This window comes from Acanthochromis polyacanthus, chromosome 9, assembly GCF_021347895.1.
Source record: "Acanthochromis polyacanthus isolate Apoly-LR-REF ecotype Palm Island chromosome 9, KAUST_Apoly_ChrSc, whole genome shotgun sequence".
Classification (NCBI taxonomy): Eukaryota; Metazoa; Chordata; class Actinopteri; family Pomacentridae; genus Acanthochromis; species Acanthochromis polyacanthus.
In genome coordinates this window covers 25,682,078-25,707,115 of record NC_067121.1, presented here as the reverse complement: position 1 = coordinate 25,707,115, position 25,038 = coordinate 25,682,078, and the positions used below count along the sequence as shown (strand labels likewise).

General features: G+C 39.7%; 1 protein-coding gene across 1 annotated transcript; it reads right to left on the bottom strand.

Annotated features, from left to right (window-relative positions):
* Window positions 1-195: 195 nt before the first annotated feature.
* Window positions 196-24,073, bottom strand: LOC110951739 (collagen alpha-4(IV) chain-like). Its single transcript, XM_051953679.1, has 40 exons — window positions 24,063-24,073; window positions 23,759-23,801; window positions 20,082-20,153; window positions 18,875-19,009; window positions 18,629-18,673; window positions 17,965-18,081; window positions 16,378-16,443; window positions 16,182-16,217; window positions 15,668-15,709; window positions 15,411-15,494; window positions 14,656-14,700; window positions 13,762-13,825; window positions 13,209-13,307; window positions 12,855-13,016; window positions 12,449-12,538; window positions 11,051-11,202; window positions 10,882-10,954; window positions 10,432-10,538; window positions 10,101-10,284; window positions 9,940-10,011; window positions 9,465-9,572; window positions 9,122-9,340; window positions 8,798-8,962; window positions 8,450-8,617; window positions 8,031-8,174; window positions 7,244-7,422; window positions 6,796-6,859; window positions 5,757-5,831; window positions 5,478-5,585; window positions 4,943-5,050; window positions 4,196-4,267; window positions 3,847-3,975; window positions 3,409-3,516; window positions 3,090-3,248; window positions 2,896-3,003; window positions 2,570-2,707; window positions 1,598-1,714; window positions 1,266-1,454; window positions 870-1,153; window positions 196-778 (listed from the first exon to the last, which is right to left on the bottom strand). The coding sequence occupies exons 1-40, from the start codon at window positions 24,071-24,073 to the stop codon at window positions 518-520; spliced, it is 4,602 nt and encodes a 1,533-aa protein (XP_051809639.1). The 3' UTR covers window positions 196-517.
* Window positions 24,074-25,038: the final 965 nt, after the last annotated feature.

The following is a 25,038-nucleotide window of genomic DNA, read 5'->3' as shown; positions in this document are numbered from 1 at the left end:
AAGTGGTCTGTTTTCTAATACACTGGGACTTTTTGTGTTTTCAACTATCCTTGTCATTGAAATCTGAATTACTAGAAGTATTACACCTTTTTCTTAAATATTTTAACTGGGGAGAAACACAAATTAGATTAAAAAAAATAAACAAAGGTCCTCTAAATATGTCTCCTTTATGATGATTTAATGAATATTCTGACATTAGGTAAAAAAATTTTTATTGAAAACAAAATCTTAAGTTACAGCACAAAAGGATCACCTACTAAACAATTATTCTAGCACACAAGGTGCTATTTTATCTTTAATATCAGCACCTTATTGAAAATAATGACATTAAGAATAAGTTGTTCTTCGGATGTTCAGGTAGTGGGTATGTGCATATATGTACAGATTTTTACTTTTAATATTAAACATCATTTATTAGAATCTCTCTGTAACTCTGACTGGTAATCTGACTTAGATTTTTAAAAAGCATGGGTATAAAACAGGTTACAAACTGCAACTGAAAGTGATAGGAGGTGCATTATAGTTGCCTAAGGCAGACATTACACTGGCTGGCTTTGCGTCGCTGTCGGTCGGCTGCTTTAATGGTGTCAGGCGTCGCGGTGGTAAACTGCTCTGTCAAACTCACGGTAGTCAGCCAAAAACTGTACAGGTTGGCAAAGTAGTGACAGGAGCCCCGCGCACCCTGGCACTCAATGAAGGGGTACGTTCGGAAATCCTTCAGGCAGCTACCAGAGGAAGTCAGCGACTGGCCGCCACCCTCATCACCTGCCCCTGTGTGCTGGAGACAGGAAGGAAGCAGGTACACAATGAAGGAAGCTGACAGCATTTTTTTCTTTCATACACACAATCAAACCCTTTCTCACACTCACCAGGAGGAAAGAGTAGCCCGTCCACAAACTCCTCCAGCCAGCTGGGCATGGAGGGACAGACTGATCCTGGCTGTGAAAAGCCACCGCAGGTGAAGCTGTTTCACACACCACACAGCGGCTGATGTGGGCTTTAATTGCCGTGCCAAAGAGCGGCATCATGGACATGGGAGCAGTGGTGGAGAGCCAGTAGGATTTGTCATTGCGACTAGAGTAGTAACAGGCAGCTTTGTTGCAGTAAGAGAAAGGCATGGTGGAGAAAACAGGGAGGCAGGAGCCAGGCTGGCCTACAGGGAACGACAGTGAAAAAAAGACAAAGCAGAAAGGCTTTTTCAAATCCTAAAGTTTGTAACTAATTTCAGGACAGCAACAAAAGGATCCCTTTACACAGACACGTACCTAGATCTTGTGTGTGAGCCTTCTCTTGACCCTCCAGGTAAATGAGACTGTAGCCCACCCAAAGTTGACTGCTGCCTGTGGGGCACTCTGGCACCAGAACTGACTGACTGTGGATAACCAACATGAAGCCAGATCTAACTGCACCGCTATGGCCTGGGAAACCAGGATCACCAGGTACACCTGGGATACCTGCAGGAGAGAAACATTGACCAGACAGAAAGTGGATGACAGAAGGAGGATGTAGATGAGTGAGACACAATGCAATGTAGCAGTCTTGCCACTTAAACAGTGTAAAGATAGGGACTGTCTAATAACTAGGCCTGATTATTCACCTTGAGGTCCAGTAAATCCTTGTTCACCAACATTTCCCGGATCTCCAACTGGACCACTGCGACCAGGAGGACCTGATCTGCCAGGGAGGCCAACAGGCCCTTTAGGACCCTTCTCTCCTGAAACATAGAAATCAAAAATAAGAAAATGGAAAAGAAAAAAAAGATGGGTATGTATGTATGTACATATATATATATATATATATATATATATATATATATATATATATATATATATATATATATATATATATATATCGGGCTTTGCAAAAGTTCTGTTACACGGTTTCATGATCTTTAGAGACGTTTACATGTCGGAGTGAAAAATTCCATAAAATAAACTGAAAGTTCTACCTTATAGGCAGGTGTCCTTAATACAATTTTTTTCTCCAGTGAAGTTGTATCAAGATGGAAGTCAAAAGAGTTGAGATATCTTTCAAGAATATCTTTCAAGAATGGTGAAGACCTGAAAGATCTTCACCATTCTTTAGCCTCTCCGCGACTCTGTGGACGGTCATCCGGCTGATGTTCAGCACAAAGGAGAGCAGATATCTCAACTCTTTTGACTTCCATCTTGATACAACTTCACCAGAGGAAAAAAATTTGTATTAAGGACACCTGCCTATAAGGTAGAACTTTCAGTTTATTTAATGGAATTTTTCACTCCGACATGTAAACGTCTATAAAGATCATGAAACCGAGTGTAACAGAACTTTTGCAAAGCCCGGTATATTTATATATATTTATATATTTATCCTCTTAAGCCCTGGCCATATTTTCAGAAAAAATTTCTTCGGCCCACCCGTGGGCCGACCGGGCTTAAGAGGTTATATATACACACACACACACATACAGACATGAACAGGCATCTGCGACTAATAAAAAACATACAACACAGATTTGTACAGATGCAGACCAGAAACATACACATACAATTTATATAAAACATACACAACTATTCATAACACCCTGTACCGTTACGTCCTGGAGTTCCAGGTGGACCCGTGTCACCTACGAATCCCTCAGATCCTGAATGACCAGGTGGTCCTGGAGGTCCATGGGGTGCTGGTCCTGGGTATCCACTGATAGAATCACCACGGGCACCTTTTGCACCTGGACAAAACACAGTTCACTCAGTATTAGATGCAGTGTAGGAACATAACGCTATACATTTCAATAGTTTTGAAAACACTCAAAACTCACAACAATGTAAAGCATCTTCAGACATGTTGTGACTTTCTGCTGTAAACACAATTGCATGGGCACATCTTTTCATTTCTCAGCTTAACCATGTCATATACCTCTATTTCCCGCTGGGCCAGTTTCACCCTTTCGGCCTTGGGGTCCAGGAGCACCTGGAGGACCTTTGGATCCCGGAGGACCCCTTGGTCCACTTGAACCTGTCTCACCTGTCAAAGTGCAACATTTAATGTGTATTTACGTGGATTGCAGCACTGCAAAATACTGATAGCATCAGACTTGAACTGTAGTGTACCTCTGGGTCCGGTAGGTCCATGGTGGTTTGAAAGTCCAGAAGGTCCTGGGAGGCCTTTACTTCCCTTTCGTCCTGGTAACCCAGGAAGACCAACTGGTCCTGGGTCTCCTTTGTGCAGAATACTGGTGCTGCCTGGTGGTCCAGGTTCTCCATGAGGACCTAAGAAACAATTTAAAATGTCAGATCTAGTCAAATGTAGAAATGGCACACATTTCCACCGTTAGATGTGCGCACAAATCTGCACAATGGTCTTTTCAAATTCTGGCTACATAAAGATGAAAACAAATAGACAGACAGATGAACATAGGCAAATACACACCTGGGGGGCCTGGAGGTCCTTCATATCCTATTTCTCCATAGGACCCTGGCACAGGTGTTTGGCATTGTTTGCCAGGGTAACCTGGTCCACCTGGTGAGCCTGGAAAACCTGAGGGAGGAAGTACAAAACCACACTCAACACTATATATGAAGCAAACAGAGTTCAGTATGAAGGCATAAACACAATTCAATTTGAGGGACTATGACAGACAAGAAATAGCCATAAATATGTTATGTAACATATGGTATGTGCGAGGCATGGCGAAACAATAACCAAATCAGCTAAACATGCAAGTTTTAAAATGCACTGAAAAGAATTAAAAATACATTTTAAAATTGGCATTTCTGCTGTACTTTAGGAAACCTTTAAAAGTATTTTTTATCCATTTGAAATAGGAGCAGCAATTGTACTACTGATGGGAATAGATGCAACACATACCTGTATTGCCAGTTGGGCCCCTTGGACCTTTAGACGCATCATAAGTGGTTCCTGGAGGTCCTTGGGGCCCCCTGAGACCTTTGGCTCCTGGAAAACCATCTGGTCCTTGAGGGCCAGGGATATCTACACCTTGATTATAAATAAGTATATATAAAACACAGTATTACATTGTAGCATGTTCTCACATCGACTCATGTGTATGTCATGATACTAATAACTATTACAATTTCACAGTGATTTAGATTCACAATAAATAATCAGAAAGCTTCCTATTAAAGGCATTCTCCTAAACAGACTCATTTATTTTGTCTTGTATAAAAAGAATTATACAAAGTTTTATTTCTCTTACCATGTGCTCCCTTCATCCCCACTGGACCTTTAAGCCCATTCAGTCCATCCAGACCTGGTGGTCCAGGAGGTCCTGAGATAAAATTACAAGACAACATAAGAATCAGTCATCTTGGTGAGTTTTAGCACCCTAAATTGTCCATATTTTCTCTTTTTTATGTCACCTGTTTTTTGTTTGTTAAATAAATGTTCACCCATCTATCCATCCATGTTCTATACATCTCTTAATCCTCCTAAGATGAAGGCGGGGGGGACACCCTGAACAGGTCGCTGGTCTATCTCAGGGCCAATGCAGACAACCAAGCACACTCACATTCACACTTACAGATAACTTAGAATCAGCATGTCTTTGGACTGTGGGAGGAAGCTAGAGAACTCATTGAAAACTCACACAGGCACAGGGAGAACATGCAAACTCCACACAGAAAGACCCCAGACCCAGGTTTGAACCCAGGATCTTCTAGCTGTGAGGTGACTGTGCTAACCACTGCTCCAAAATATTTATACATTTTCCATTATCTTAAGAAATTTTTGCCGGGATAAGCCCTAATTATTAATTACTGCTCATATCTAAATAGTTGCATTCCCGATTTCCTTTGGCAGCCCCATTTGAAAACCCCTTTTGATATTTAAAAAAAAAACAAGTGAATTGACAGAAGGCAAAAAATATGATTAACACATTGTACATTTAAATGTGTGTCCTCTGTTTATGCATTAATGAAAGAGACAATGGACATCATGTTTGTACCTGGAGGCCCAAATGGGCCTGGTGGGCCTAATGGTCCCACACCACCTCCATCACCTGGAGGCCCTGGAAAACCTGGAAGACCTGATGGGCCATGTGGCCCAGGGAAGCCTATAGAGACAAATGTGTACAAGAGTTAAATACAAAATGTATACACGTATACAAAATTGTAACTACTTCCAAGAATAAATGTGTAGTGTAAAATGTACACAGTGATTTCATGTTTTAATGGCTAAAGAAGCAAATGAGAATTATACATGAGAAGAGTAGAAAACTGAAGCTGTTTCATTGTCACTGAATGACACACTACCTACTTTATGTGCCATCAGTGTAAGTGAAATTTACAGTATCCTATGTGAGAACAAGCTATAATGGTTAGCTAAGGGATGTCTGAGATCTCTGAATAGGGTTAAGTCATTATTATTATCCTAAATCTGACTGTGAGTCAGCATGCCTAGGTTCAAAAGTAAGCATGCATTTATCCACAGTACTGATGCATTACATGAGTTCTGAAATCCAAATATTTACTGGAAATCACCTGGCAGTCCTTCCCCTCCTGGTTCCCCAGTAAAGCCTGCTTGTCCAGGTTGCCCTGGTCTTCCTATGCATCCTGGGTCACCCGGGTCTCCAGGACTCCCTGTAGGTGCTAGAAAAAAAAATGTGTATATTTATTTCCTCTGATGACAGCTTACTGTATGTAATCAAAGGAACTGAGAATTATCCTGCAAGTTTAACAAAAATAATCCAGCTTCATAACTTGAAGAAATATAATAAATCTTCTGTTCAATCTGTTCGTTGTGGCATTTTATTGACTCACCTCTGGGTCCATCCTCCCCTGGCAATCCTTTGGGTCCAGGTGCACCAGGCTGTCCAAACGTCTGCCCTGGATCACCTGGAACAGATTCAGACAAGGTTTATCAGGCTTGGTCCATTTGAATGACGTGTGAAATTCTGAGGGATTGGTCTTTGCTGGTTTAACTGTGGTTGCATTTATCATAACTGTACTGTATATCATATAGTTGTTGATAGACAAGATGAAATCCTACAGTGTCCCAAGCTGTTGTGGATTTAAATCTTCTTGCATGAACTTAAATTATGTCTCACAAAATAATATCTACTATCTAAACCAGAAAAAAATCAATCAAAGGCTCACAATTTTTAGTATCAAAATGGTGGGTATATCAATGGTAAAACTGCACCAGTTTCATATGTGTGGCATATAGAAATAGACAAGCATTGCTACCATGGATGCGCTTATTTATTTACCTGAAAGTTTCTTGTGGCTATTCCCTTTACATATTAAGTTCTGTGGGATCAAGAATGCTGGAAAAAAGTCATTTAAATTAAAACGCGCAGAATTTGGATCCACCTTTGTTTACTTCGACGGCATATACAGCGCCCTTGCAGAAGCATACTCCCACACTGAAAGTTGTTGAAAAATGAGTTATAGGAGAAGATTAGGTGCTGTTTTGTTGGCAAAAGGGGGTTGTACAAAGTATTAAAATCAGTGGTGCTAATAATTGTGGCACACATGATTTGATGTAAAAGAATTAATTCTTAATGTCTGATTTTTTTCCCCACTGAATAAATGCACTTGAATAAAAGGCTGGATTTTCCTGTTTTTTTCATTGTGGTCCTATATTATTTAGAAAAAAAATGAATTAATTAGAAGCTAAAGAACACATCTTAACCAGGGGTGCCAATAATTATGGAGGGCGCCGTAACTTGGACAATATACATAGAATAAAGTAAATTTGCTTGGCTTCCTTTAATATATAAACTTTAATGTACATTTAAAAAAAATCCCCTGATTCTTACAGGACCAGTAAAACACATTAACCTATTTTAAAACTTACCCTTGGCACCGGGCAATCCTGGTAGCCCAGAGATACCGATATTACCCAGGGGTCCTGGTTCTCCCTGTAACATACATGGACCCATCCAAATCATTTATTTTCACCTGTAAATCTGACAAATCAAAAATTATGTGCATTTAAAGCAACATTTATGTGTAGAGAAATTTGACAAGCTATCCAGGACTAGTCTAACTAACTTAATCCATGCTGGAGTCCCTGCAAAAGAGGACGACTGTGGACGCAGTGGCATGTAAATCACAGATGGCTGCGATTAGCTGAAACGATATGCTGTCTGCTACACATTTAATATGTAGTTTCATAATGTATGAGTACATGTATGTAGATTTATTGAATGTGACTCAAGTGGCAGCTGTTTTAGGGCTTCTGGGTATAAACTGAACAGACTGTCACAGAAATATGAAAGCAATAAGTTAGGTTTACTGTGTACCAGATCTCCATCATGCCCAGGATGTCCACCTGACCCAGGGAAACCTTTAGCTCCAGTATACCCAGGAGGTCCTGGTCTTCCTGACCTTCCAGATTCTCCAGGGATGCCCTTAAAACCTGCCTGGCCAGACAATCCATCAGGACCTAGATCACCTGGATCTCCCCTTCTGCCCTTTGATCCTGTAAAAGAAATAATTAAAAATCATAACAATTAATTATGTGTTTTTACTGTAAAACAGTTTGAAAAAAATATTTTCGCTCCCTTGCCTGGAAATCCTTTCTGGCCTGGTGGCCCCCTTAGTCCTGAAAGTCCCGGGAAGCCTTTAATTACATTTGCAAAAGTTGATGCTCCTGGTAGTCCTGGTTCTCCTTGTGAACCTGGATAGACCACAGAGCTGAGATGAAACATATTCTGCATTTAAAATTTACACAGAAAGGACAAAACAATAACTTGAACAAAAGAGCAAACATGTTTCATTGCCACTTCATCCTTATAGCAAATTAACTTCTGCTGTAGACTTTATACATGCTGGGTGTTTTAGGATACTGGTCAAGGCCAAGTGGATCTCAGGTAGCTCAACAGGTTGAGTGAGTGAGCCATAAATACGGGCTATAGTGCCTGATGCCGCAGTCATGAGTTTGAATCCAGGTCATAGATGCAGGTCTTTGCCCCATTCTTCTCCCTGCTTCCCTGTATCTTTCTCATTGCTGTCCTGTCAATAAAGCTTTAAAAAAAATTGAAGAGTGGCTATAGTTATTAGTGACATGGCACATACACTGAGTCCTACCTTTATGACCAGGAGGTCCTGGATATCCTGGGTCACCTGGGCGACCATTCAAACCCCTCTCTCCTTGTACACCATTCGGTCCTGGAGGTCCAGGACGGCCTGATAAGCCTCTTGTTCCAGGCCTGCCAGGGTATCCCCTTTCACCTGCATAAATTGAAGGGACAGTCTTGTTATTCAGAAGAGGCTAGTATAAATATCAAGTGTGGCGGTGTGTTCAAAGGTGCAGCTGGCAGATTTTATAAAGGCATGCTGACTGGCAGCTCGCTCCTATCTATGAATGACACAAGCTATGCAGTTTTTGACTAAGTTCACTGGACTGTGCAAACTAGAACAGAAGTACCTGTGAGATATTTAAAAGTATACATGATTTTAAATGATCAAGTAAAAATGATTCTTATCAGAACAGGCCAGTGATTGACCTTTCACTCCAGGCCAGCCATTTGGTCCAGGATCTCCTGGTGGGCCAGAGGGGCCCCTTGGTCCAGCAGAACCTGGCAAACCAGGAGGACCGGGAAAACCTTGTGGACCCGTCCGTCCATGACCAGGCGGACCTATATCCCCCTTCACACCCTTCTGACCAAAGAAGCCTATGCAACATTGGAAAATTCAGTGGGACAAATACTGTTAGTTAAAAAACATACACAATCGACTCTTAATTATTTCCATGCAGTGTTTATCATGACAACAATTTTCAGGTACAGTATATTCTGATGGGCATCCAGAGCTAGTCATATCCATCATTTTGCTCATTGCTGCAATGCGCTCACCAGATGTTCCACTCGGCCCAGGGTTTCCAGGAGGTCCTGGAGGTCCTGGTAGACCCCTCAGGTCACATGCAGTACAGGGTAGGCCTGGAAGGCCAGTGGGTCCAGGGTCACCCTGGGGACCTGGCTCTCCTTTACGGCCTGGTCGTCCATTTGGGCCTTGGATACCTGTAATTTCAAAGCACTATTGATCAACCAACAGAAATGTGAAAAAAGAAAAAAATGGAAGTACACTGTCAATTGAGGATATTTTCCTGTCATAAAGGGCACATTAGCTAAAATAGCTGAAGGACTGTTTGTATTCATGTAATTGTAAAAGAATCTTACCTGGTGATCCTGGGTTTCCAGGAGTTCCAGGCAGGCCAGATTTCCCTGTAATCCCACGGAGGCCAGGTGGGCCAGGAGCACCTGGCCTGGAAGAGAAAGCTTCTCCTGGTTCACCCTTTCTGCCTTGGTGTCCAGCTAACCCAGGAGCACCTGGAGGGCCACTCAGACTAATTCCACTGGGACCAGGGTCACCCGGATCCCCAGTTAAACCTGGACGTCCTGTTACAAAAAAGAGACACCTATATGCATTAAACAGCCCTTTTATATAATTAATGATTTCTTTCCTGACAATCGTCCTCCCATGTGGGAATGTTTCTTTGCTAGTATTTTAGAGAGCCATTACCTGGCAGTCCAATCCCTCCTGTTACACCGTCATCTCCTTTCATGCCTTTAGGGCCTGGTTGCCCAGGAGTTCCCAGCGGTCCCTCTCTTCCAGGTGCACCTGGAATTCCTACAAGAGACCAAAATGAAACCTAAAGTTTGCGTGCAGCATGGATTTGTCATGGACATGTCAGTAAACAATAACTGTGTTTCAGTCAGAAACATGGCTTAATGTGACCAAACAATTCTGCAATCAACTTTTGAACAAATAACTTACAAATCACTTCTGGTAACAAATGTATGGGGCATTCTATGTAACAGTGAAAGACTAACAGTGAGATGCAAGCTTGGGAAAAGTCAGATTAATAAACGTGGCACTTTGACTGTTTAGCCAACAATTTAGCAGCCAGAATTGACTAGAAGGTATCACTTTTTAGAGTGTGTGGAGTCAGTGATAACTTTTTAAATAAAGCATGCATAATACCTGTTAGACTTACCTGGTGAACCTGGTTCACCCTTACGACCAGGAGGGCCAATCTCATCATCTTCGCAGCATGTCTCCGTTTCGCCTGATAACACAGACACAACATGCTTTGAGTTCTGATGCTTTTGAGCCCATGACAGCTTACTTTAGAAATGAGTTTGCGTGAGACCTGACCTGGAGGGCCTGGTCGTCCAGGAATCCCTGGTGAGCCGGGAAACCCCTGATTTCCTTTAGGTCCGGGCGACCCCTTTGGTCCTGGAAAATAACTACCCAGGAGACCTGCAGGTCCTGGTAATCCTTTGCGTCCCGTAGCACCTGGATCACCTTTGGGACCAGGCAATCCTGCATACCCAGCACCCTTTAGAAAAATGACATGACATTGTAAGTGCAGTATCGAAAGTGGGTTGTTTTTTTTAACAAATGTAACATAAATAATCATAGTAAAAGATTAATTTTACCATCTGTTCCACAAATTGCATTTACAGAATTTCAGAAACACACTCACTGGTGGTCCAGGGTCTCCCACAGGGCCAGGGGCGCCATCCGGTCCTGGGCTACCTATACCTCCAGGAGGACCTGAATATCCGGGGACGCCTCCGTCACCCTTCACACCTTCCAACAACAAAAAGAAACAGTTGATAATGTGCTGTAAATGTTCAGTAAGCTGTCATATAAGCATGCATGAAATACAGATGTTTGTTTTCTTATTTGACATAAAGCACAAAGTTACTGGCAGATAAATTAATGTTGTGTTTGATTTTAATCTAATGTTGTACTGACCACGCTGTGCAGAATACAACACAAGAAACTGAGTAATAGCTTTTTAAAAACTGAACAATGTCCGATACGTCCACACATTTATGATACTGTAGCTTTAAGACAGAACACTGATTGTATTGTAGTACTGGGATATATTCACTGGGTAGATTACAGGTGCTGCTTTAAATGTGCTCACCTTTAAGACCTATCCCAAAAAAGTCACCTTTCTGACCCTTCTGGCCTTTCAGACCAGGAATTCCTTGAAATCCCTGCAAGAAAACATGAACTCCAATAATAAATATGTCTCTGTAGTTAACACAAACGTTTCAATACTTTTTAGAAAGAGAAATTTTATTTTATTTTACTGGTGGTCCTCTTAGCCCGTCCCCTCCTTTCAGTCCTGGGTCCCCCTTAAGTCCTTCAGGTCCAGGTAAACCTGGAGGCCCTGGAAAACCAACTGGACCAGGAGGTCCTACATTCCCCACACCAGACCTACATTCACATTCTCCTGGACAACCTATAGGAGTCAAGGACAGCAAAAATGTATGACTATGAATCAGCATTCCTACACAGTACAGTATACATTATTATGATTTTAACCCAAGATGACATCCTTAGATGTCTTGTTTTGTTCACAGTCCAAAGGTACTTAATATTCTGTTTTAGAGCAGTAAAGAAAATACATTAATTAGAAATGTTTAAACATAAAGAAAGTATTAACATTTAAGAGATTGGAATGAGAGAATATGAAATATTTATTTAAAAACAATTCAGTTGATCAATCAATTATTAAAATAGCGGTGGTTTATTTTGTCGTGAACACCTAATCAAGTGATCAAATAATTGTCACAGTTCTAATCCTCACTGACATAGAACAATACATTTACTGATTCCTAACCCCTCCCATCACAACACTGACCTACATCTAATGCTAAACTTAACTGTGAAAGCAAGACTCCTCTGTTGTGGAAACAGCAGAGTTCAGGAGGCAGACACCCTCTACTTTTAAGATAAAGCTGAAAACTTTTGTTTATGATAAAACGTATAGTTTGTGGTGTCTCAAGTGACCCTGAACCATCTCTTATTTGTGCTACTTTAGGCCTAGACTGCTGAGGGACTGTTTCTCTCTTTCATTTTTTCTGTTTGTTTCATACGTTCTATGTCATTAACTTTATATCTTTTCTCATAGTTATTCTTTGTCCTCTGTGTCCTGTCTCTGTCTGTACCTCTCTGCAGGCATCCGTGGCGGCATGTGTCTGACCTGCGGTTACTGGCATCACCAATCTGCTCAGTGTTTATTGTTTGTTGTTTCTCAAGGCTTATCATTTCCCTCTCCACTCACCCCTGGTCGAGACAGATGGCTGCTGTCCCTGAGTCTGGCTCTGTCGGAGGTTTCTTCCCGTTAAAAGGGAGGTTTTGTTCCCCACTGTCACCAAGTGCTTGCTCAGGGGGGAACTGTCAGTTCTCTCTATAACATTGTCAGGTATTTTATATGCAAAGTGCCTTAAAGTAAGATGTTTTTTGATTAGGTGCTATATAAATAAAATTGAATTTATTTCAATGGTTTCCACTCTCATTGGTCTCCATAGAAAGACCCTTGTGCATACATATACTGCACACACACACAAATGCACAAAATGCATGATCTAAATTCTATCAAGTTCACTGTTAATATGTTCACTCAGATTGTTTTTAGATTCTACAGCTCCAGTATTCACAGCCTTGGCTTGTGTGGTTATTGTACACAAATAATCACTGATCACCTTTAATTCCGCTGAGGCCTTTGTTTCCAGGAAGTCCTTTGGGTCCAGCATCACCAGGGTCTCCAGGGTAACCAGGCTCACAGTAGTAATCTGTGGGATCAACAAGTCCGTAACATTAGCTAAAAAATAAAGCTAAAAATGTGAGCAAGTAGTTAAATGAAAAATGTAACCAAAAACTGAGCACAAGTTTTTTAAAATTTCAAAAATTACCTCCACATCCTAATCAGGTTCAATTATATGGGCCACACCATGTTAAGAAAAACAGACACACAAAACAAAATGTAAGTTGTCCTTTGAATTAACATGTGCAAAAACTAATAACAAGTCAGTCATTAATCAAATAAATAGATTTGTAAGAGACAAATAAGGAAGTGTTGTGTATGATACGCAGAGACAGCCAACATACCTGGAGGACCTGGGGGACCTACGACACCTTTAATTCCTGAGGATCCTTTAGTTCCTTTGGGTCCCGGAAATGGGCTGATTTCAAAATTGTTGTACCTTCCTGGTTCTCCCTTGTAGCCCTTAGGACCAGTGGGGCCTGGTGGACCAGGCCTACCTACCCCCTCTAGGATGTAAGAGGTAATGTGAAATGTCAAAAAATGTAGGATCAAGACACACACAGAACACTGACAGAGGAGAAAATAAAGATTTTGGATCAAGGCCTTAATGTAGTACTAAGATTTTTACTAAGATTTAGTATTAAGTACTTATGGCCACAGCACTACATCTCTAGACACAGAGCTGAGACAACACTGACCTGCTATGCCTGGTGGACCAGGAGGCCCATGCATGCCCATGTACCCAGGTTCCCCTGGGAGTCCAGATGGTCCCGGATATCCACGGTTACCTTTAGCACCTGAAACACATAGTCGCAGAACAAGAAAAAAGTCAAAAAATAAGTGGTTATTCTCCAAAGTAATCATGGTTATTTACTATTTTAGAGGAGGGTCTGACAATTTTAACAGTCAGTTCATGTGATATTTTGCAAAACGCATTGTGTTTAGACATTTTTTGGAGAAAAGACTGCTGGAAATATGCAAGATGAGAGTGTAAAAGTGGATTGTGCTGCAGGAGTGGTTTGACAAGCTACATAATTTCCAGTGACCACAAGTTAAAAACAATATATATATATATATATATATATATATTACTTTTACCCCACAAGTGTATAAAGTTCATATATATATATATATATATATATATATATATATATATATATATATATATATATATATAAAGATAGAACAGTGTTATCAGTGCCACATATGGCTCAACCAGTAAATGGAATGTCGCTGCTACTGTTGTCTCACCTCTCACATCACTTCCATTGCGATAGACGGTGTTACCAGGAAGACCTGGATCTCCTTGATAACCCTGTTGGATGCAAAGACATGGATATGGAAACTATAGTTATAAATGGAAGTTGATGCTGATGTACAAATTATTTCTATGGGAGAGAAGAGTGACCAAGTCTTAGTGGGGCTGTCCAGGAAATAGAACTGCCCAACCAAGCAACTACAAAAGGCAGTTATTCTTCATTTTCTCCCTTTTTTTACGGAACCTCTAACCAGAAGGGAAATAAGCATGTTGCAAAGATGCCAACAAGCATGGTTTTTCCTGTAGAATTCAGATCCGTATTGTTAATATATTACTAAGGCTGTTAAGTTTCCATTTCAGGAGCTGTTCAGATTTTAACTGTGACAAAATATTTTTACAGACATCTGTTTGCACCTGACACAATTTTGTATTTATTATAGAATGCAGATTCATTTGATATGCAAGCAAACCTCACCTTTGGTCCAGCTCTTCCATAGAGACCTGGAAGTCCTTTTTCTCCACGATAACCCTGAAAATGTATCAGTGTATTTAACATGCAAAAGTATAGCAACATAAAGGATGGTTTAATAGTATGAGAGGTTTACCTCAGGCCCGGTCCCTCCATCCCTACCAGGGAATCCTGGAGGACCCTAGAGATGGGAATATTAGACTGAAAAACTTTTTATGCATGTGTTTATCTGAAGAGATCATGCTGTCTGATATCATTGACCTACACGATCTCCAGGAAATCCAAGGATTCCCTGCTCTCCTTTAATTCCTGGACCATAGAAATCACCTCTGCCCTGATAAGAAAAAAAAATGCCAGTCATTTAACCATCTCTTTCTCTCAGACACACTTATAGAGTTAAAGGCTAAATAAAACTCACAGTTATTCCCTTTGGTCCACATAGTCCAGGCAAACCTTTGTCTCCCTGAATCAAACACAGAATATTGGAGAGCCAAAAGTCAGCATAGGTAACTTTGATTTTGAACTTTTATAGTAATATATACCGATCAATCAGAACATTCTGAAAACTGACAGGTGAAGTGAATGACATCGATCATCTTGTTATAATGCAACGTTCTGCTGGGAAACCTTGAGTCCTGACATTCATGTGGGTGTTTGGCATGTCCTGCCCACCTAAACATTGCAAGTAAGTAACCCCCAAACCCCAATGGCAACAGCAGTCCTTGATGCCAGTTTCCACCCACAGCAAGACAATACACCCCAACACACCACAAAAACTGCTCACGAGTGGCCGAGGGAACACGACAGAGATAAGGTGTTCTAAATCTTACTGAGCGTCTGTGGGATATACAAGGATAAGCCTGATCTAGGTAGGTCCCACCCTGCAACCCACAGGACCCACAGAATTCACTGCTACCATCCCAGTGCCGCAGGACATCCCCAGAGGTCCTGTGTCCACGCTCCACTGGGTCAGAGGAGTTTTAGCAGCATAAAAGAGACCAACACAGTATTAGGGAGGTGATCATAATGTCATAATGTTGTGCCTAATCAGTTTACATCAATATGCCAACTCTATTTGGATTAATTATCTTTAACTGGCTGGTGTGAAATACGCAAAGATGTGAATTTAAAATGTCAGTTGTATATAAATACAGACGGGGCCCTTGTTTTCACCTTGTAACCTTTAGCTGGAAGAAATTCAGGAGGAAATTCTATGATTTCTTCTGCTCCTTGTGGGCCAGGTGGGCCCTGTTCACCCTGGAATACAAAATTAAGGAAGTAAATACACTTAATAGAGTTGTATGTTGTTGGATGTTAAATGCATTCATAAGTATGTCCTAACCCACGACACACACACACACACACACACACACACACACACTGGATGAAACCTTAGTGCAAAGCTGCCAGAGTCCAAAAAGGTTTCTTACATTGTCGCCTTTGTCGCCTGCCAGTGATCCTCCAGGGTCGCCCTACACAAGACTCAAAAGTTAAATAAGGGTTTGGCTTTTCATATGAATGTGTTAAATCATGCACTTGCTACGCAGGTGACTCACTCGTGGTCCTCTCACACCTGTAGGTCCATCAAACCCCTAAATTGAATCACACATAAACAAGTTTGTGCATAATGAAAAGTAGTAAATAGGTCTTATAGTTTAGTCATGGCTTATGTTAGTACAAATGTGAGGATTTCTTTTTTGTTGTTGTTTTTTACCTCTGACCCAGGAGAACCAGGAGGGCCAATGAGCCCTTTAGGCCCAATAAGTCCATGTCCTCCCTGAGTTTAAAAAAGTTACATGTTAAACACAGAAAAATATAAAGTGGAAACAGCTTAACCGCAAACAGATTGAGGAGAATTCCAAATGTTTATTGACTGTTTTATTTATTTGCATTTTATGACAAAGAAATGTTCAACTGGTGTCACAGTAAGAACAGAAAACATACGGGCAGGCCACGTTCTCCATCTCTCCCACGGTCCCCCTATAAAGTGGAACACACAAGATGAGAAATGAAGAAAAGATTTTTTCCAACATGGGTATTCGAAAAAATTATGGAACCACATTAACAGGATGGCCTTTTGCTTTTAATAACAAGTCCAGTCTGTAACAATCAGAACTTCTTGCAAAGTAGGTGAACTTACAGGAAGTCCTGGAAGGGTAGTACCATACAAAGGTTCTCCTTTAATTCCTTTAGGTCCAAGTAATCCCTGAAAACAAGACACAGCACGTTAGACATTTTGTAAATACCAGTTAATGGAATTAACAGAGAAGATATTAGCATTGTTTTCACAAAACACGAGCTTGACAAAAAATTCATACAGCACACTCTGGCAACACCCAAACTCAGGCCGCAGGTCTATATGTGGAACTACCCCCAAACTTCCATAACCTTAATTGTAATTGGGCTTTTTGAATGTCACACTAGTCCATAAATTTGCTCGTGATATTTCAACCTTACAGTGAGTTTGTATGTAAAGGCTGTGTAAACGTACGAAGCTCAGAGTCCATACCAAAGGGAGTACAGAAGATACTGCTCCTTACCTGCCTACAATACCTCATTTGTAGTCTAGGCTTTTTTCATCTATCGCACCATGGAACACAATTGCAGAACACCTGAACACAGTTTTAACCTCCACATTCAAAGACTTGAGGTGCACTCCCTCATGTAGGTTTAAGGCCGTCTCACTGTAGAATCATCAAGAGCATGAAGGCACTGAAATATTCACAGCAAAATTGGGGACACAATGTGCACAAACCAAGCATGGATGTACAAGATAGAAATCTGTAGTACATTGTATGTGACAGCATCTGGCTGCTTCCTGTTGTTATTTACTGCGCATTTGTTGAGTTGTTTATCTTTTGATCAAATTTGTTTTTAAAATAGTGATGTTTCCTAGTAACATGTGCTACCATGACCGTGCTTTATACTATTTAGAATTCTGACAAACTCACACACTCAAACCCTACAACTGTGCTGCCGGTTAAGTCTGTTAGGGTTTAGTGCATAGGCCTGACAAAAAGAACAGGGCCAGTGTTTCTTTGCCTATACAAAGATCCTGGGTTATGCAAGGACATGGTTATGGTTATGGTTATGGTATGTAAATGATGTTGCTTCACTTTGATCGGACCAGCTGACCAATCCGAGCAGACTGTTCTTTTAAGAGAGGACCTTAACCCTTGTGTTGTCCTTACCAAAAAATACTGTTGCCTTGTCTGAAAAAAGTCCAAAAATTCAGAAAAAATTTCCCCAAATTTATAAAAAATTTGCTAAATTCTCAGGAAGAAAATTCCTGAAAAGTTTCCCTCAAAAGTTTTATTTTTTTAAATAAAAAATCCCCAAATTTGACAGCGAAATCCACTGGATTTTGGTTGATTTTTTTTCTGAATGCTCTTAAACATTTTTTTATTTGTTTTTTTCCACCAAAAAATGTTAAAAAATTTCTTTAAAAAATTTTGAAAATGTGGAAATTTTCATTGTAAATATATATATATCCCACATTTTTACAACTTTAAAACGGGTTAATTTGACCCGCAGGACAACAGGAGGGTTAAAGACACAGGAATTCAAACTGAGTGTTTCAGACAGAGAGTGAGCAAAGTTGCTGCAGCAATGTACAGCATGAGAAAAAGAAGGTGTTTTTGGACATTAAAGCAGGTACAAAATTATAAACCTGTAATATATAATATTGGCTGAAGAGCTAAAACATCAAAACAGGAGTTCAACTCACCGGCGGCCCATGGAGACCATCCAAGCCAGGAAAACCAGGGACTCCTGGTTGACCCCTTGTCCCATTACAGCCATCTACCCCTGGTGAACCAGGCTCACCACCTGCCCCAGGGTGACCCTGAAGAGTAAAGGACAGTCACAGTGAAGTACAGTAGCAGAGCAGAGGAAGTTAATGTTGTAGTCTTGCTCACTCTTAGTGAAAATGATGAAGAATAAAGGCATTTATAACTTAATTACCTAATAAGTAAACATTTCATAATTTTATAGTGGTGAAGATGACCGGCTTTTTAAATTACATGAACAGTGGATTAGAAAAGCAAGGAGTTAGTGACACTGATGTCTACAGTGTGCCTAAAATGTGTCCACTAGAGGGCACAGCAGTTGCATGTTTCAAACCAGTGCACCATTTCCTACACACCTGGGAACTCTACACGACATATTCACAAACAGAAGAGTGCCTGACACTGTCATCAAAGAGATAATCCAAACTCCTCTTGAAAGTAAAAAAAAAAGTAAGAAGCATCTCACATCCACATTAAGCAGTTCAAAGTTTGGGCAATTGGTGCAGTTCCTTTAGAGCATTGCTCATCTGTAATTATTACTGCCAATGCAAGCTGTCTTTTTCTCATTTGCAAGTAAATGTACGACAACTGTAGTTTACTTACTGCCAAACCACTCTCACCAAGAAATCCAGGAGGACCAGTAGGGCCCTGGAATGTAACAGAAGAAGAAAATGGGCCTGGATTAATAATTGCAGAGTTATTGTGCTATCCACCCTGAACACAGCATTTCTTTTTTTTTTTGCACAGTTACATTTAATAGTAATGTTTAACCATACATGTGCATGTAGATGTTGCCTTGATTTCTTTCAACATTTCTCCCACAACATGTACATGACCATGAATACTAACACGGTCTCCTTTGGGCCCCTCTGGTCCATGTAATCCTGCTTCTCCCATCCTGCCTTTATCTCCAGGTCGCCCTCCACGTCCCCACGGTCCCATTGATCCCCGTGGACCTCGACTCCCTGGCTTACCTGGAGCTCCCTGCAAAGCAAAAATACTGTATAAAATACTGACTTCTTTCCTTTATAGACTAATAACATCATTATGGCTTTTAATGGACATAAAATTAGTGTTGTGTTAAATGCAGTCACAATTTTGAGCTGTTTTTATTATTGATTTCTTGCTGATCATTCCGGGTTAACCATCTGAACCCCAAAACCACCAGCAGGTTTGAAAGGACAAGTTATTCTAAAAGAAGAAAGACTAAAATCACACCATTTATCAGAGCAAGAAACTGCAAAAATGGAAAGAATTGTCGGATTTTCAGCTTTTCGAATGTCCATAAATAAAGTCACATCTGTGACATTCTGTTTCATAAGTCCAAAATTGTAATAGTTTATCAAAATGTTTTTATTCTATATATCTCTTGAAGAAATAAAAGCCAAAGATAAGCTGTCATCATAAGGCAGATTTTGCCTATAACAAAAAAAGTATGTGCTCCTCACTGCACTCCTAAAGCCAGCTATGACCTACAGTCATGTTGCAAAAAATTTGGGGGACTTTTTGACTAAATTATTCTGAACTGCAGGCTGTGGTTACACAGAGTAGATAGGGAAGGAGTATGGAAACATATGGTAACATCTGGGGCCACTTAGAAAAATGGAAATGTTTGTTCCAGGTTCCAATTTTTGTAAAACAATAAAATAAAATAAAATAAAATAAAAAAACAAAAGTTGCTTTTTTATTGATTTCTGGCATTTAAATGTTGTTGTGCTGGATAAAGCACATGTTTGAGACCTCTAAACTTCTAGTCATGGTTCTGCTGATTTCACAGAGGTGCAGGTTCTTTATGATGCAGTAAAAAAAAAAAGTCCACTGTAAGCAAACTTGTAACAGTAGCAAAAAGCCTTCAAAAAACTTGTTAGGGTTCAGATGGTTAAGACACAGAACAGATCAGCAATCCTAAAATTTAAGACAAAACAAATATTATGTGCATAATATCTTAGTACTGAAAAAAATGAAGCAAAAATGTAAGAAGATCAGAAAAGTTATCTGGAGAGCAGTTTGGTATAATTTGGAAACTCATCATAACGTGAGATAAGAAGGTTCATACCCGAGCACCTTTGGCAGGAAGACACTGACATGCAGAGCAGTCTCTGCCTTCACATGGGCCGTCGATCCCTCCCTGAAACAACAAGCACAGAGCACATGACAGTGAGAACCCAGCATCAGCAGCTGGATCATATAAGGCTGCAGTTTGGGTTTATTTGCCATTCCTGAATATTTAACAGTTTTGAGAATTGGTCTTAAGAACTTGCAGATTTCCCTGCAGTCCCGATTAGAAAGCTTCAAACAAATCAGCGTTCCCATATCGACTTGGGTAAATAACGAGCGCTCTGACCTTGATGAAAATTATTTCTGTAATGTATTGACATTCTTCCGAAAAGCCGTTCTGTGAGTCCACACCTCCAAAGTACTCCTAACAATCTTTGTGTGCATGTGTGTGTGTTTGGGTTCTGGACGTTTCTCGCTGCAGAGATATCTGTGTCACAAACATTTAGTCGTGTTTTCTCAAAGCTTACTAAATATTTAGAGGAGTTTGTGCCGGTGCCATGGAGGTTAACTGCACATCTGTTGATAACATGTCCTACTGGCTGTTTCAGTCCAAACCTTCATGGGAATATCTCCATTAGTCTGAACAAACATAGAAGAGCATGACTTTCATGCACTGCTGGGGTTCAGTGTATTAACACAGCGAGGAGTGGAAACACTAGTAGGCCTCCATTGCTATATGCTAAACTTGGGAAATAAGTAGCATAGTAAGCTGTGTATAGCTTTTTTCAGAAATAAACCTTGAGAACAGTAGCATACTCTTGAGTCTATGGTGATATTGTAATATCTTTTTGAAAGTAAGGTTTAGTCAGACTAAAAAACTATCTCTATTACGACTTGCATATCCTAAAAAATATAATTTAATTAAAAGTATATATAATATATAAAATAGAAATATTTGTGTATGCATCACAGCTTTCTGTCTTGCGGTGCTTGGTTACAGTCGCTAAGCTAGGATCGGACAATCATGACTGGCTTTTGTATGACAGCTGACAGCACAAGGAAGCGTAGTTTGTTAAATATGTCTGGATCAGACATTATTTCAACAGCAAATTATTTTTTTGTGCTATACGTCCCAAAAACGGTGTAGTTGTACATGTATCATACATTAGCACATTTGTAAGAACATCGCACACAAGTTGTCACCGTCATAAATTTTAGCATGTCAATGTGTATATTTCCTGCTAATGTGTCTTTATTCAGATCAGACATTACAACACAAATACCAGTCATGACTAAAAGTTTGCCAAGAGTTTGCCCTTCTTTTTTCTTTTTTTTGCAAACAATATACATAGTGAGTGGTATCAGCCATAGTTATACTAAACAGCATTAAATTATCTAAACAAATGACAATGATGTTGATTCACTGGATAAGAGAATATATTCACAGATATTCATAAATGTCCAAGTTGAATCTGCTGTTGTAAACAATCAGACTGTGTTATAGTTTTCTCTTGAACAAAGTTCACCACTCAATCATCATATCTCTATAGCACAACGACTAGCCCAGTCCCTGGAGTCTAATATGACTGATGCATACTGTTTACTGAACCTCGCACTATGCAGTTTATGTCATAGTATGACATTTTTGAATGGTAATGTTACAAACGATCAGCTGTGCACTTAGCCAAATTGACCATTAGACCACCATGTCCACTTCATGGGTTTCGCTCTAGTAGCATTTGTGTACAGAACACCAAACAGTTTTGTACACTTTGCAGGAAAATGTAAATGCTACAGACATAATGTCAACACATATGGAGCTAAACATTCCGTTTCCAAGTGCAGCAAATCCGTCCAACAATTTTGCTGGCAAATACGAAATAAATCTACATGTGGTATTCAAGTGTGTTCAGGGAAAACATAGGATGTGGATGCAAACATATGGTAGGACATATAAGAAGTTACATATGCACAGCTCACTGACCAGTAGATTCAGGATTGTGTTTATAAGATGCTGGCCTAATCCCTGGCTATTCTAGCAGCAGCAGTAGCACTGGTAGCGTTCACAACAAATGTAGTTGTCATTAATCTTTGTGTGATGCCTTTCATGCAAGATTCCAATACAAAGTTGGTCTACAGTTGTTCAGCACGTGCTGCAAGAGGGTGACTCAGTTCTGTAATGGCTTTTAAACATATTGTGGTGATGGATTTCAGAGCTGCATGGCCTTCTACTGTTTTGTAGCATTAAATAAGGATATTTAAAATTGTAGAAACACAAACTGAAGGTGAGTGACTTCACATTTGCTCTATCAGGTCACACTAGCTTCTATAGTGTTCGTAGTGTAATAAACAAAAATGCATATTTATTTAACAGTTGTCAACATTAACATCAAACACCTGACATCTTTTAGGGTAATGCAGTTCAACTTTCGTCATCTTTAGAAAGTGTGAAAAGGCACCATATGTCAATATGACAACAATCTAAAGTAGAGTAGTAGTTCCTACATAAAGTATTAGTTACTATGTGAAATGCCTTGAGATGTCAGTGTTGTAAATTAGTGCCATGTAATACAGCTAAATAGAATAGAATTGAATAGAACTGAACTGAAGTGAATTGAGATTGTTTATCTCTATGTGTTGCCCTATGATAGACTGGTGACCTGTCCAGGGTCACCTGATTTCACCCTAAGTCAGCTGGGATAAACTCCAGCCCCCCTCCAACCTGAATGAGGAATAAGTGGTGTCTAGATAATGGATGAATTGAACTGAATCGAATTAAACCAAATCGAATAAAATTAAGGGAACTTAATTTAATTAATTGAAGTGAATACTCCAAATAAATATGAAACATTTTAGAAAAGTTACTGGGGATGCTATTGTACAACAATGTGGTACGATCCACGGCCAACATAGCCTTAGACATGTCCGAAAGCAAAATACAAAATGTTTCAGATCTGCTTGGACTTAATCAGTATATGCTAAGTTTAAATTAATTTGACATCCATCCCAAAAATGTTAAATCTATAGCAAGGAAAGCATATGTTGCTGTTTCTGTAAATACAGCTTTGACTATCAGTGTAGAGGAAGTATTCAGAGCTTACTGAAGTGAAAGTAACAATATCACAATTTTAAAATTTACAGTTATAACTGAAGGTCCTATACACAAAACCTCAGTAAACTAAAATGTATGTCAATATTATCAGCAAAATACGTTTAAATTATTAAAGTAGAAGTATTCATTGCATACCAAAGTGTCAAAAATTGTTCTATTTTTATGTCTTATGGGAATATTGTTACTGATGTACCTCACTTGACAGACTAAGATGGCTAAATTTAGTGTATAATGTGTATTTTTGCTATTTGATATAATTCATCATCTCATGATAGGTTTTTGAATTCCCAATATTCTATAAAGTAACTACAGCTGTTAGATAAAGATAGCGCAGTATACATGCCTCTGAAATACAATGGTGCTAAAGTAGAAAACAGGATAAAAAATTAAATACTCAGGAAAAATACAAATGACTGAGAATGGCACATAAGAAGAACATCTGAGTAAATTTACTCAGTTACTTTACACCACTGGTGATTACACTGTATGCTGTGACTAATGTCTATGAAATGAATATCTGTGCAGTATATCAATGATTTCATTTGTAGCTATTTCACAGAGCTTTGCAGTCTTAGCGACGGTATTATAAATTAATTAGAATTTAAAGGTAAGGAAAGTCTTACTGCACTGAGCTGCTCCACGTGCACAACCAAGACAAAGATCCACCTGTAAATATAACAGTGATAACAGATTAACTGTAGCAGCCACTGGATGCCTTTAAACAACCATAACATGACTGTCAAATAAACAAAAACCCTGTGTGCAGTGTAATCTACAATGTGCAAATCATAACCTCTATGATTCATGGAAATTAAATGAGAAAAAGACAATTTGCTAAACTGATGGACATTAGCTAATAGCATGTTTTAGCTCCTGTATGCAGAACAACAAATCACCACAAGTCGCTTATGAGCAGTGTTGTCTGACCAGTTTATCATCATGCTGCACTGACACTTGACACATAAATGTAACTGTATGCATGTGTGTCTGCCTAAGTGTGATGGATAGCAGCTTTTCAGTTTACAAGCATTGAGATGTGTTGAAAAGCTGCATAAACAGGCAAAAAGTTTGTTTGTCTTCAGGTAAACAGACTCACCGACCAAAGCAGGAAATGTGAATTCCATCGATATTGGACACAAATAAATGATTAATTCATTTTAAGTCTCATTTAAGTGTTATATGTATACTGCAGATTATGGATTTTTAAAAAGAGAAAGCATGTATTATGAGCAACAAGTGTTATCGGATATATTTATATTGGCATATCACGCATAAAAGTTCATTCACAAAAAGTTACCACTTGTTCATCATCAGCAGATGCTAATACAGATAGACCAGAATGATAATATAACAACTTATTATTAATATAGTTGCAGTGGAACTCACCAGAGGTGGCACAAAGTCACAACAGTAGCTGAGAAATTCATGTCTCATTCATCAGTCTGCCTCCCAGGTGAGTGATGGCCTCAGTGCTGCCACAAGTGGTGGATGGAAGAAATCATCAAACGGCAATGGCACCTGTTAGTAAGTGCCGGGTTAATATCACACAGCTTTTAAGAATAACATCCTTAGAGATCAAAAGTAGCACATGCAATCATCAATTTAAAACTGAGAAGACAGAGAAAATACTGGTGCTTTTCTCGAACTCAGGTGTTTCCAAAGGTGTAATGTTCAAGCAGCAGTCCAACATGCACATAAATATCCACTACTCACCCAGATCCAGAAGCTCAAGTTAATCTTAATGAAGAGTTTAGTCCATCCGAGGCAGCAGGATCTTAAGATTAAAACCAATCTCCTTCTTCCATGTCAGTAAACACCAAACTGGGACAGTGGAAATGGGATGAGAGAAGTGCGGTGACTCTGGTTGACCACATCAGACCGCCTCCCTCCTCAAGGTCAAGTT

What these genes read in the sequence shown, in the direction of transcription:
- LOC110951739 (XM_051953679.1), bottom strand. An exon ending in TTCCAGCTAAAGGTTACAAG is followed by an intron (nt 14,701 to 15,410) that starts GTGAAAACAAGG and finishes TGTTTGATTCAG; the next exon opens with GGAGACAAAGGTTTGCCTGG. An exon ending in CAATGGAAGTGATGTGAGAG is followed by an intron (nt 13,308 to 13,761) that starts GTGAGACAACAG and finishes TATGTGTTTCAG; the next exon opens with GTGCTAAAGGTAACCGTGGA.